Source organism: Microtus pennsylvanicus, chromosome 3, assembly GCF_037038515.1.
Source record: "Microtus pennsylvanicus isolate mMicPen1 chromosome 3, mMicPen1.hap1, whole genome shotgun sequence".
NCBI classification, from domain to species: domain Eukaryota; kingdom Metazoa; phylum Chordata; class Mammalia; order Rodentia; family Cricetidae; genus Microtus; species Microtus pennsylvanicus.
Window position 1 is genome coordinate 20264025 of NC_134581.1, and position 14645 is coordinate 20278669.

The following is a 14645-nucleotide window of genomic DNA, read 5'->3' on the forward strand; positions in this document are numbered from 1 at the left end:
CGTGTATAAAATAAACATTGGAGTAGGATTTACTAGACAGTCAGGGCTGTGAGATATCCAAGGTGCCCCAGGCAACCATGTGAACAAGAGCAAGGGTTTGCGGGAGGCAATGCTCTACAAAACACTGATTCTCGAAGTTGTGTGTGTGTGTGTGTGTGTGTGTGTGTGTGTGTGTGTGTGTGTGTGCGTGCGTGTGTGCGCGTGTGTGCGTGTGTGTGTGTGTGTGTGGATGCCCCTGTCCAGCAGGCTGCCTGGCACAGACTGAGCTGACCATGAATGGAAGTCATTATACGATGGTCGTGATGCCTCTCTGTACAGAGCATTTGTTCAACACATGAGGGAGAGGTGGATGGTTAAAACACAAGCTGCTGGTGAGCCAGTCTCAGAGATCCTGAGTCTGACCTTGAGGTAGGGTGTGTTCATTTGACTTTCCCTGAGCTCTAAGGGATGCTGAGGATCACTTTTAAAGAACCCCTGGATAAGGGTACCCCAAGGACATCTCCATGAGGAGAGGCAGAGGGAAAACCCCTCTGATGGTCATCGCTCCCTCAACAGCCGCTCCTCCCTCAACAGCCGTCCCTTCTTCCTCCATTCTGCCTCAATCGGCCCCGCGGCCTTACTCCATAACCCACCACAGTCTCTCACTGCCCATCCCTGGAACTCACCCATGATGTCCCCTCTGAAAGGATCTCTTGTTTCTCCCTCTATCAGTACTTACAGGTCCTGAGTCCCCTTTCCCTCAGGACTACCAATCCCACAGTCAATCACACTGAGCTTTGATTGGGCGGCTAAGTCAAGCTTGAGTTGCTGTAACGAATACCTGAATAAACAACTTAAATGGGAGAAATGATTCTTTTGGGGACAGAGTTTGAGGACTTTTGGTCCAGTCAGTCAGCTTCTTGTCTCTGGGCTGTCTTAAGGCAGAACATAATGATGGAAGGGAAAGACATCCAGTACGCAGAGACAAGGGTAAGATCCAGCACCAAGAGCATGCCCCTGGGAACTACTTCCTCTAACTAGGCTCTAAACTCCTTAAATTTCTAATACCTTCCAAAATAGCTATAATAAGGCTATAACACCTAAGTCTGCGGGGGACGTTATAGATTCAAGTCATCACATGCAGTCTCTTAGCAAGAGACCTAGAATTCAAACATAGCTGTGATCGTGCCATTTCAGGTCAGAGGGAGAGTAGGAGGAGAGGATGCCCCATTGGTGCCCTCCCAGCACTTCCTGTAGCAAACTGCCAGCCTGCCTCCCTTTCAGTGTCACTTCTGAGGACCACTATTCGTTCGTTTCTAGCTTCTTCCTAGAATGCAGGGCCACATGGCTCCAGGGTCATGCATGGGTAGCTCTGCTTGTGGACACAGCATCTGCCAAAGGGTGTACACTGTAATATTTGGTATTGTCGTTGCCTTCCCCCCTAGAAAGAAATCAATCAGAGAGGCAATGCTAATTTGCATCCTCTTCAGGCATAAATCAGTGAGGACCAAATAATTAATATACATCTCTCGTCGCTTAAAATAGAAATGCTCTTTTTATTCCAGAGAAAATACTCAGCAGAAAAGTTCCCTGGGTACGTAGCTCTTCCCCCAGACCTTATCCACTCGTGGAGATCTGGAAGGAAGGCTAGGGGCGGGGTGGGGGTGAAATAAGATGATTGAGTCAGTGGGGTTGGCCTAGTGATCTCATACTCTGTGGAAAAAGAGACCTCTTTATCTTGGTGATGCAACCCAAAAAGGAACCAGATGTCCTGTCTGTCTGCAAGGCAAGAACAAGGAAGAAAACTGTCTACAAGGATCTCTAAATTCTGATAAGTCTTTTAGCGTATAACACACAGACACACACACACACACACACACACACACACACACACGTTTGAGTCATGCTGACCTGGGGTAGCATTCTGACTCTGCTACGTTCCAGCTATGTGATTTCGGACAGCTTCAACTCTCTGAGCACTATTTTTCTCATTGGTGAATTAAATGTGTTAAGAGCTTTAAATGGGGGTCACAAGCATTTAATGAAGTTGGGAGTGTTCAGTATTGATGTCAAGGTGGGGCATCGTCAGTGTCAACAATTGTCGCCCCACAAATAAATCCTGGGGTTTATAGTGTTTGCCAATTCCCCTGGTGTAAATACCCTGACCTTGACCAGTATCAAGCTATCAGCATCTCACTGAATGCAGGGCTAGAAAGAGATTTGGGCTACACAAGGCAGCATTTCCACCATCCAGACCCAGTCAAAATCAGATGTAACGTTCAGTATAACATTGGTGGGGGCTGCCACCTTTTTAGTCTGAGTATGTGTTGCCTTTGTTTTTAAATTACTCAAGTGTAAGCTCACATAATTTAGCTTTTCGTGATGGCGTGTTTAACAACTACCTCCCAGAACTTCTGTAATATTTATTGCTTCGCTCTCACAGTCAGGAAAAGCCAGCTCAGGCACATTGCGGGGTGCACACTTAGGCAGTCAACAAACACAGCTTCCCTTCCCCCTTGCCTCCCTTCTTCAGCTCTGGGAAGGTTTTCTGAAGGTTTTCCCTTACAGGCTCCATGTTTTGCCTTTGTTCAGGACCCCTCTGGGCCACCGTACCAGGTTAAGTCTGTACTAAACCCCAGCAAAGGTTCCAGCCCTCCTCATACCACATAACTGGCCTTTCATTTTTTCCCAAGCTTGGGGGCTAGGGAACCCCCAACCCCAGAGATGGAGGTTGGGAAGTCTGTGATGGATACTGCAGGGCCCTCTGTGGTGAGAGCGGAGACTTAGTTTATTTTAGGATCTCTGTCTGGGAAGGGAGTGGGAAAGCAGGGCCAGCAGGCTGTACTTTGGCAAGCCCGGCCTATAATTAGCCTCCACTTGAGGGTGGAATAAACCCTTGATTGTTACTAAACAACAGCAAAAAGCAGGAAGGCCTCCAGACTCCTGCAGCACTGGGCCCACACAGCCTCCAAGGATAGAGATTTGGGTACAGCTACCATATCAGCCGGCAGGCAGCATCCAAATTACTCCTGTTCTCTGCCCAGAATGAAAACTCAAAGGCCACCAGCCTTTTTGTCTCACCTCTGAGATGTCTGTCTTTCTACCTGGTGTCTTTGGGCATGGCCTTGAGCATCTTTGTATTAATTAGTATCAGGAATTTGTAATAGATGGGAAATGTCACAAAGCCACGTGCCCCATAGTGTTATAGCAAAGTAAAGAAAAGCTTTGGAGATCACAAGTTTGTCTACCCGAAGCCCAGTGTCAGGTCTGTCTGGGAAGACTTGAAGTGGTCATGGTTCCACCTTCTTTCTGCTTTTGCAGAACTCTATCCCGCCCTCTACACACGCATACACACACACACAAATATGCACACACTTAAATACAAAAACCATACACACAATTCACACATGCACATATTGACACACACAAATACACACACATACTTGACTTGTTTCTTTGACTTTTTCCTCTTCCTTTTTAAATAAACTTTATTATACAAAAAAAATTCAAGAAACCTATTTAAGACTTTTTATCGTCAGTTGTCTAGGCTCCATATGCAAACCTTGGGAACACTAAATAAGGCAAATTAAAAGTTCAAGGCCTTTTTGAGCTGTGCAGTGAGTTCAAGACAAGCCTAGGCAGCATTGTGAGACCTAGTCTCAAGACAGAAGTAGAAAGCCAATGAGCTGGCTCGGTGCATAAAATGCTTGCCACTGAGCTAATGACATAAACTTGAACCTAAGAACCAAGATGAAAAGAAATCCCAGGAACGTTTGGAAACTTCCTTCACATCAGAGCCAGGGGATGACTGAGGACTGTCACCTATGGTCACATTATTCATTTGCTCACGCAATTCAACAAGTTTTTAAGCATGTTAGCCAGCCTGGACATGGTGGTACATGCCTGTAAGGCCAGCACTCAGGCAGAGGCTGGGAGATTGCAGAAAGTTCAGTGCCAGCCTGGTCTCCTGGGGAGCTCCAGGCCAGTCTGGACTGCATGCTTTTGTGGCCCCTGTCTCACAAAATTAAAAGTCAGCCTACCGGCAAAGACCTGTGATCTTGGCTACTCGGGATGCGGAGGCAGGAAAGCTGCAACATCAAGGCCTTCCTGGGCTACAGGAAGAATTCAGGGACAGCCTGTACAACTTAGGAAACCCTATTTTGAAATAAAATGTACCAAGCGAGCTGGAGATATATAGTGGTAGAGCATAAGACCCTGGGTTCAATCTTCAGGACTGAAGGAAAAAAATGTATAAGCCCAGCCCGGCCTCAGAGACACAACATAAACAAGAAGCTGACTCTGGGGAGTGAGGGGGAGAGCATCTTAAAGCAGAAGAAGAGAAAGTGGGCTAAGGAAAGAAAGTCTCCTTTTTCAAAGATTTTGATGTGTGTATGTGTGTGTGCGTGCCCCCACGTGGGTTCAGGTGCCCAAGGAGGCCAGAAGAGGGCATTAGAGACCCTGGAGCTAGAGTTAGAGGCAATTGTGAGACACTGGATTTCTGGAAACAGAACTCAGGTCCTCAGGAAGAGCCATCGAGACTCTTAAATACCAGCCCACCTCTCCAGTTCATCAAGTTCCAGCTGTGGGGGAAGCAATGCCTACGCTCCCCTGTCCCAGTGTGACCATCTCATTTCGTTTCATTTCATTGAATTTCCCACTAGCAAAGACCCAATTTTCTCTTCTTGAGCCTGGCCCTTGAGTACACCGGCAAGTAAATGAAGTAGACAAATAAATAAAGTAGACCATCTCCCTGCCATGCGTTTCTCATGTTCTGACCTTATTCCTGTCTTTCACCTCCTACTCAATAAAGAACTAGAAACGGGGGGGGGGGGGGGTAGAACTCTATAAGCCCAGTCGGGTATATTTAGCTAAACCATAGGCTAGTCACTTCGATTTTTAGTTTCCCGGGGATTGCTGTTGTGGTTTCGTTTGCTTTTGGAGGAACCTCCACGTTGCTTTCCATAGCGGCTGCATTAATTCACCTTGGCTCAACGATGCGCAGTCGCTCCACATCCTTGCCAGAGCTTGTTATCATCCATCTCCATGGCGTGCCCCTTACTGGTAGGAGGTGATATCTTGCTGCGGTTTTAATTTGCATTCCCCTGATGATCAGCGATGCTGAGCATACTAATTAGCTTGATATAATCACGCCGCAGTGTAAAGCGTATATTAAAACCTCTATAAATATGCAACTATTGCCAGCTAAAAATGAGAAATTCTTGGCTAGGTGTGGTGGGACATGACTGCAATCCCAGGACTAGTGGGGTGGAGAGGGTGAACTTGAGGCCAGCCTGCACTACACAGCAAAATCCTGTCTCAAAAATAAGTGCATATTATTTTCATTTGTTTTTATTATTTTGGGGGTGTGTAGGTGTTTTACCTGCATATATGTCAGAGTACTGCATGCCTGCCTGGTGCTCAGAGACCAGACAATGTCAGACCATTGTTAGTTACTATGTGGGTGCTAGAAATCAGACTCTGGTCCTCTGGAGGAGCAGCCAGTGCCCTTAATTGCAGTGCTATTGCTCCAGCCCCATTAACAACCATTCCTAAAAATAGCTTTGAACCCATATATACACCTGCATGTACACACGCACGTGCGCGCGCGCGCGCACACACACACACACACACACACACACACACACACACCTGCTATACAAAGCCAGTGAGACTTCACTGAAGGAGCCAGAGCATTTTCCAGGATGAATTGAGAGCTCCAGGCTCTGGCAGAGGCTGTGAACTCATCTGCTTTTGAATCACCATTTTATCCCGAAAATCTTACTCTAAATCTCACTCTAAAGGACGCCCAGATCTATGCCTTCTTATCTCCTCCTCCTTGTCCTCGGAGAGGGAGACTCATCCTGAAAAGACCAGCTTTTGCGAAGCTCAGCGAGTTCTCCAGAGCGAGTTCTGTGCCCCACACCAGCCCCTGCTAACCTCCCTCTTCTCTGTTCCAGGTGGGAGAGGCTGTCTTGGAAAATGCCCGACTCATGCTACAGATGGAGACGCTGCAAGCCGGTGCCGATGACTTTAAAGAGAGGTAAGGCTCCGCAGCAAGGGACCCTCCCTGCCCACGCCCACTGCAGACCATTGCAGATAACGCAGTCCCAGAGGGGACACCAATCCCTTCCACCACAGTAGAAGGTGGCCTGAGACAACAAACAGAAGCTCTAGGAGAACCCAGAGTCACAAAATAATCAGGACCTAGGGGCTCAAAGACTGTGCCCAGTATCACTTGCTTTAGAAAAGGGTCTTTTAAAGAAAAATTATTTATTAGTAGTGGTGTATGTGTGGTGTGTGTGTGTGTGTGTGTGTACATTTGCCTTGGCACACTTGTGGAAGTTAGAATACAACATGTGAGAGTTGATTCTCTCCTTCCGCCGTGAACTTTCCAGGTATGGAATTTAGGTAGTCAGGTTTGGCAGCAAGCATCTTCACATACTGAGCCATCTTGCCAACCCTTTTTTGATTTGGTTTGGTTTAGTTTCTGTTTTGTTTTGCTGTTGTTTAAGATAATAAACTCACTATATAGCTAATGATGACCTTGAACTATTGATCCTTCTACCTCCAGCTTCCAAGTGTCCTGACTATAGGCATGATCTCTCCATACTTGGTTTATTTTGAGTTGGGATTTCACTCTGCTGAGCAGAACAGAACCCTCACCCTCACCCTGCATACTTTGAAAGACTACCAAAGTAGCGCATGACTTTGGGTATTTCCAGGGTCAAATTCACCTGTTTTGTTTTTCAAGACAGGGTTTCTCTGCAGCTCTGGAGTCTGTCCTGGAACTTGCTCTGTAGACCAGGATGGTCTTGAACTCACAGAGATCTGCCTGCCTCCAAGACAGGGTTTCTCTGTAGCTTTGGAGCCTGTCCTTGAACTAGCTCTTGTAGATCAGGATGGCCTCGAACCTTTAACTCACAGAGATCCGCCTGCCTCTGCCTCCCGAGTGCTGGGATTAAAGGCATGTGCCACCACTCACTTTTTTATAGGACTAGAGGCTTAAGCTTTTATACAAAGAAATAAACAATGATCAGAGCTTTCCACAAATGGACCACTGGCCTTGAAAGGGAATGAGTTCCCCAGCACTCGGAACATACAAGTAGAGGCTCCAACAAAATCGCCTGTCCCGAATGTCTTCAAAGGACTGTCCCTGGGAAACCTGAATATTAAAATCCATTACAGGGGTTGGAGATGCAGTTCAGGGGACTATGCTTGCTGTGCGCGCTCAATCCCTAGTACCCACTATGGCACATATCTTTAAGTGAAGACTGTATAACTCTAAACCCGAAGGCCCTTCCTGGAATAGAAATGTGGGGTTTTGCCCTCCTGTGGTTGTACAGAGGCAAGCCAGGAAATTCGGCTGAATGGTGCAACCACGGTAAATGGAAAGGGCCCCGGGAGAAATCAGCAAAGATGTCAGGTGGTGTTTAGAAGGAAAGCCTGAGGGTTGAGACTCAACATGGACAGTTTTGACATAAGCGGGTCCACACACACATACTCATTACTTTAAAAGCCGTTTGCTTTTCGTTGTTCTCTTTGTTTTGTTGGTTGGTTGGTTGTGTTTGTTTGTTTGTAATGTGGGTATTCAACTCAGACCTCACAAGCAAGGAAAGTGTTCTACTATTGATCTCTCTATTATTTAAATCACTGAATAGATAAATCCATGCTTCTTACTTTCCCTGAAGAGAGTTGGGCCAAGGCAGAACCACGTTGCTACACAACGATATGGGCGGAGCTGGGCAGCAGCGCCCCCTGTAGGTTAAGTGAAGAATGTACTCTGATAGGTGGCATCTCTACCTTTCTCCTTACCATGGTTCCTCCTTTTACACCGCCTACTTGAGTTTGCAGCCACTGTCAAGAATTGCAGTGTATTGTTCATTTCTCAATCCCCAGCCCAATACTTAGCAGATCTTCAACGATGGTAAACGATCCTTGGATGAAGAGGACGGCTCAGTATAGTGGCAAAGACGTGGTATTGTCTTTCTGTGATGAAAACTCCCGCGAGTACCAGGCTCCAAAGGCCTTACGAAGCTGTGTTCCCAGAAGCTGGCTGCTAATGTGTTATTACTCAGCAACAGTGCCCCCAATGCTCCTGGAACACTAGCTTTCAGCATTCGCTGCCTATCACATATGGGCCCTTGGGTAATATCCACAAGCCGGTTTGTTTCCCCTCTGGAGGCTCCCCAGCCACGCTGATTAAGTCCCTTTGTCTACAGATATGAAAATGAGCAGCCATTCCGGAAAGCAGCGGAAGAGGAAATAAGCTCCCTGTACAAAGTCATTGATGAAGCTAATTTGGCAAAGACGGATCTGGAGCATCAAATAGAAAGCCTGAAAGAAGAACTGGGCTTTCTGACAAGGAGCTATGAAGAGGTAGGTGGGGCTGGGGGGGTGCTAGGCTGTCCCCTCCTAAAGAAAGAACCTGAGAGGTTGTAACACCCCCCCCAACACAGGTACTGGGGACTCGTCTTTGCTCACCCAGGCCTGTAGGGAAAAGCTAGTTAAGGGCTTTAAGGTCTTTGTCATGGGTCAGATCACCCCCTATAAAAGTCTCAAAGTCAAACGTCTTCAAGGACCAGGGTACTCATAAGTGGAAGTGACAGTCATCAGCTGAAGTGGCTGTTAGAACTGCTTGGTCCTGGGAGGAGGGTCTCCCTAAAGTGTTCTATTTCCGATACTTTTTCCAACACTGCATGAACAGGAGGAACTGAATAATTCTCAGGACAGACACACACTGTAGTTCCCACACACACGTTAACAAAAGAAGGCTGTATCTTTAAGGGACAGGACCAGAGGGCTCCTCCAGCAGGGATGTGGTCTCATTACCCGCAGGAAGCACCAAGCCACCGTGCACACCACTCTCTGACTCATGGTCCAGGTTGCCTCAAGCTGTGCATCATACCTCGCTGAACCATGTGTGCACTGGGAAGTTCCTCCTGTGCCCAGCCTGAAGCAGTGACTATCAGCCCACTCCTTCCTGCTCCTGGATCAGTTCCTGAAGACCATGCTCCAGCAGTAACCCCTTAGGTGTCAGAGTTAGCTTTAATCTCCTTTGGTGTATCCTGACTTTGTGCCAAACTTCCATTTTCTAGAGTTACTTACTATGTGTTACTATACCATATACTTACTTTTGATTTTGTGTTTATTTAGTTTTTTGCTTTGGGCATGGGGATGGGCTTGCAAGGATCTAAGAGATATGTTCTTGAAAAAAAAAAATGATACCTACACCTAGAAAATCTGGGACTTTGCCAGTCTCTGTGATACCCATGCATGGTACAAAATAAACAAATAGATAGATAGATAGATAGATAGATAGATAGATAGATAATATACAGATACACAGATATATAGATAATACATAGATAGACACATAGATATAAGACAGATAGATATACAGATATATAGATAAATACATAGATACATAGACAGACACATAGATATTAGATAGATAGATAGATAGATAGATAGATAGATAGATAGATAGATAGATAGATATAGATAGATAGATAATACACAGATACACAGATATATAGATAATACATAGATAGACACATAGATATAAGACAGACAGATACACAGATATATAGATAAATACATAGATACATAGACAGACACATAGATATTAGATAGATAGATAGATAGATAGATAGATAGATAGATAGATAGATAGATAGATAGATAGATAGTAGATAGAGGCAGACTAGTACCCACAGAGCCACAGAGCCAGCTGCTGCTAGCTAGAATTCACATCTGTTCTCCCCCCCAACCCCCACCCCCGGAGCTTACCTAAGCTGTCTGCTGTTGCTTTCAGGATGTGAAGGTTCTGTACAAACAGCTGGCAGGGTCTGAACTGGAGCAAACAGATGTTCCTATGGGCACTGGTCTGGATGATGTCCTTGAGACAATCAGAATTCAGTGGGAGAGAGTTGTGGAAAAGAACCAAGCAGAAACAGGAGCCTTGCTCCAAGCTAAGGTAAGAGACAGGCCAGCATCTTCCCCTGAGCTCTGGAAAGAAGGAGGCCAAGCAAGGAGGAGGCAGCCAGCATGTAGAAGAAAGGCAGCCATTTAGTGACAATCTTGGTCCCCATAGAAAGATAAGCAATGCATATTAAAGTAATAATGGTTGTTGGTCTCTCTGAAATAAGAAAATGTTTAAAATGACAATGTTCAATTCTAGCAAACGTGTAAAGGATTCTCCACTGTATCATCAAAGGCATAAGGTATAAGTTGCTATCCAGTCTTAGAGTAAAGGATTTTGTCTTCTGTATCAAGAGTTCCTACCTGCTAGCTGCTGCTTGCTACCTACCTGCTCACTGCTACCTGCTACCCACTGGCTGAACAATCTGGACAGCATCTTAAAGAAAGCATTAGGAATACAAGGGGTAAGGCTATAGCTCAGTGAAAGAGTACAGAGAGAGAAAGTGAAAAGGAGAAGTAGAGGAGATGGAAGGAGGGAGAGAGAGAAAGAGAAAGGGAGATAAAGGGAGAGAGAGAGTTTATATCTAAAGCTACTCCTTGGAGCATTTTAAGGGTTAAATAAAAAAGGTGGTTTTATATATATTTGTCTTACCATAAGAGCAAAACTGCAGCACCACCTGACTAAGTTATGTGCAATGAAACCTGTTATTAGAAATGATGCTTATGAAGTAAATACAATAACCCAGGAAAAAGTCCATGCAAAGTAAAATGGAGGAAAAGCAATTACAGAACGGTATATACCAGGGACTGATCAGATCTTTTTGTTTAATAATAAGTGCTTGGGAAGCCAGGTGATTTCTGATGCAGTCCCTCATCTTTACCCCTGAAGTGTAAAAACAGTCAGAGACAATAGATATCAGAAAGCATCCCTGTGTTTCAATAAAACTTTATTTATGGCCAGACATGGAGACACGTGCTTTTAATCCAAGCACTTAGGAGGCAGAGGCAAATGAATATCTGTGAGTTCAAGACCAGCCTCACCCATATAGGTAGTTCTAAGACACATCTCAAAAGACAAATTATAGAAACAGAAAGTTAACTAGAGTTGGCCTTGCAGCTGCTAAAATTGCCACACACTACTACAGTATACAGTAGAGCACTGTCCTCAACCGCTATCTACAAAATTAGACTAGCTGGTTAGTGGTGTCCACAGTGGGTTGCCTTTGAATAGTTGACTTGCCTGACACTTTGAGATGTTTTTTTTTTCTTTTGAGTATTTCTCAAGTTAATTTTGTAAGTAGCCTGAATTATATTAATAAGGGGGAAAAGCCAAGTTGTATGAAACCTCACAAATAACAAAAGAATTAACTAGATTGTAGAAGGTTTGTCCTTCTGGCCTGCCCCTGCTGCTCACCTGGGGACTTGGAAATGAGAAGGTGAGGGAGGGGGAGACCACATAAAGGAACTGGAAAAGGCAAGTCAGGGGCTGCCGGTGCTCAGCTGATGACTTGCCATGCCAACTGCATAGTAGGATCACCTCAGAAATAACATCTACAGTGCCCTCCAGAACAATTAAAAGAAAGAGCAGAAGGATTTTGTGGTTTATTATTATTAATAATAAAAGCTCTCAGGGGCTGAAGAAATAGATCAGCGATTAAGAGCACATACTGCTCTTCCCGAGGACCTGAGTCTTGTTCCTAGCACCTGTGTCAGACAGCTCACAGCCACCTGTAACTCTTGCTCCAGGAAATATAACATCCTCTTCTGACCTCTGATGCGCTTGCATCCACAGGTATACACACATACACACATGCTCACGCACACACACACACACACACACGCACGCACGTACACATTGACATACATGCACGAGCATGCACATGGACACACATACATACTAAAGTAAGTCATTACTTACTTTATTAAATAATTATGTTATTAAAGTTCTCTGGACAATTCTGACCCTTCTTCAGCTTTGAGAACCGTGACAGGCCTAAGAGCTGCCAAAGGCAAAAGAAGGACCCTTCACCACTTGCCTGGCCCTAACCCTCCATTCCCCTAACCACCAAGAACCAACAGGACCATCCCAGCAGGATCTTCCTCAATTCTGCATCCCCCACACCCTATCAATCTCTGGTTTCTCTGTTGGGAGATATTGCTGCACAGAGTTAAGTGACATCAAACCAGAGATCAGAGTCTGTCTCCTTTTAAGGAGGATTATGAATGCTGAACGGCCCTGGGGACCATCTAAAATCATTCCTTCAAGTACTGAGTTGTATTTAAGAGATGAGGAAACTGAGACCCAGAGAGTGCAAGCGACTCCCCAAGGTCATTCGGTTGAGTGGTAGCACAAGGCTCAACTCTCCTGGCTCCGAGTCATCTTCTCCTCCTCCTTCCTCTTCTTCTTCCTCTTTTTCCTCTCCCTCCTCCTCCTCCCCCTCCTCCTCTTCCTCTTCCTTTTCTTCTTCTTCTTCTTCTTCTTCTTCTTCTTCTTCTTCTTCTTCTTCTTCTTCTTCTTCTTCTTCTTCGTCTTCTATTATTATTATTATTATTATTATTATTATTATTATTATCCTTCCTTTTAAAAAAGTTTTTAGAATAGGGTCTCATATAGCATAAGCTGATCTCAAACTCCATATATAGCCAGTGATGAGCCTGAACTCTTTTATTTATTAATTCATTTATTCATTTATTTAATGTGTATGTGTGTGTACCTGAGTGTATGTATGTGCACCACATGCATGCAGGGCCAGGGAATGTTAGAAGAGGGCATCAGATCTCCTGAAACTAGAATTATGAGCTACCATGTGGGTACTGGGAACGCACACATTCTTCTACAAGAGTAGGTCTTCTACGAACCCAGGTCTGCTTTAAAAGCAGTGAGCCACCGAGCCATCTCTCCAGTCCCAGTCTTGAACTCCTGATACTCCTGCTGCTGCCACCTACATGCCAGGATGACAAGTGTGGACCACCACTCCCACCCTGTCCATTTGCTTGTTGGAGAAAGGGTCTCCCTGTGTAGCCCAGGCTGTATCTGATCTCCCTATTTTCCTGCTTCAGCTTCCCATGTACTAAGACTGTAGCTATGCCACAAGAACATGGCCCACTCACTCAGCTAAGCAGGGCTTCTAGGGGCTCACAGAGTCTGAAGCAACCATCACACACCCTGTATGGGTCTGAGCTACGTCCTCTGCATATACTTTATGGTTGTTGTGGTAGTTTGAATGTAATTGCCCCTCCATAAGTTCATAGGAAGTGGTGCTATTGGGAAGTGTGGTGTGTTGGACTAGGTATGGCCTTGTTAGAGGAAGTGTGTCACTGTGGAGGCAGGCTTTGAGGTCTCACATATGCTCAAGCCATGTTCAGTATCTCAGACCACTTTCTGCTACTGTAGGATCAAGAGGTAGCTTCTTCTCCACTTTCAACTCCTCCAGCACTAGGTCTGCCTATATGCTTCCATGTCCCACCATGATTAACCTCTAAAACACTAAGCCACCCAATTAAATGTTTTCCTTTATAAGAGTTGCTGTGATCATGGTGTCTCTTGACAGCAAGAGAAACCCTAAGGAAGACAATTATGTAGCTGGGTGTTCTTGCGGGACTCCTAACAGTGGGAGCTAGGGATGTCTCTGACTTTTTTCCCTGAGCTTGGGACCCTTTTCCTCCCTCCTACTGGGTTACCTCATGCAGCCTTGATATGGGAGTTGATACCTAGTCTTACTGTAGCTTGTTATTCCTGTTCACTTGATATCCCTAGGAGGCCCAATCTTTTTTTTTTTTTTAAGGGAACTGTAGATCTGGAGGAGAGGGAAGGTTGGGAGGACTGGGAAGAGTAAAGGGAGGGGAAACTGTGGCCAGGATGTAATGTAAACTCGAAGAATAAAGGAAAAAAAGATAAAGTTATTTACCACTGAGAAGTGCAATTATAGGAGATTTGAAAGATGACAGGTGTGTACGACCACACCAGGCTGGCTGTCTTTCCTAGCTTTGTTTCCAAAGCTAAACCCCAGGAAGCTCAGCCATTTGCAGCCTGACTTCTCCTCCGAGCCCTGCTGGAGTGCACACCACATCGAGTGACTGTCTCTTTAAAAAATGGACTGAGTCATTATCGTTATCAGAAATAAATCCTGCCTAGTGTAAAAATTAAAAAAAGAAAAAAGAAAACCCCCAAAGCTGGCAGTTACCACGACCCCCACATCTGATAGCCATCATCAGCTCACCAGTGATTCAAACATTAATTCCCAACAGACCCATTAGTGTTTTTAATAGAGTGATCTGAAAGCCGCATCTCACAGAAGACACACAGGATTTGTTTTCATTTGGCCAGTGCTGCCTGGGCCTCTTGCAGAGACTCAGAACTCAGAAAATATTTGCAGAACGAGTGAATTCCTCTGATTGTCAACAGAGATCAGAACTGACAGCCAGAATTCCTGCAATAAATAGCGTTGTCGGCTGTGGCTGTGCCCTCGGGGGCTGACATTTGCCTGCCCTGAGCATCTCATGTCTGCAACTTGGCAGCAGAGCCAACTGGGAATGGCTCAGCACTCTTTCCAAAGGCCTTCGGAAAGGGAGGGAAAACACACATTTAATTACCTTTCGGCCCAAGGAGGCTGAAAATTAATTAACATGATTAATTTATGTCTTAGTTTATGCTTCCCCAGAAGCAGATCTGGAGATAAATATTGGAGTGGTGGTGATTTATTTGGAATTAGTGGGTGACTCAGGGGTGGGGGAAGCAATAAAGG

At 45.3% G+C, this 14645-nt stretch overlaps 1 protein-coding gene across 1 annotated transcript in view; it reads left to right on the forward strand.

Annotated features, from left to right (window-relative positions):
• The window catches only part of Bfsp2 (beaded filament structural protein 2), a 58509-nt gene that overhangs the window by 19961 nt on the left and 23903 nt on the right, over positions 1-14645 (forward strand). The window contains exons 2-4 of the mRNA XM_075967716.1: positions 5937-6019; positions 8199-8355; positions 9794-9955. Coding sequence (XP_075823831.1) covers positions 5937-6019; positions 8199-8355; positions 9794-9955 — 402 coding nt within the window. The remainder of the gene's footprint in view (positions 1-5936; positions 6020-8198; positions 8356-9793; positions 9956-14645) is intronic.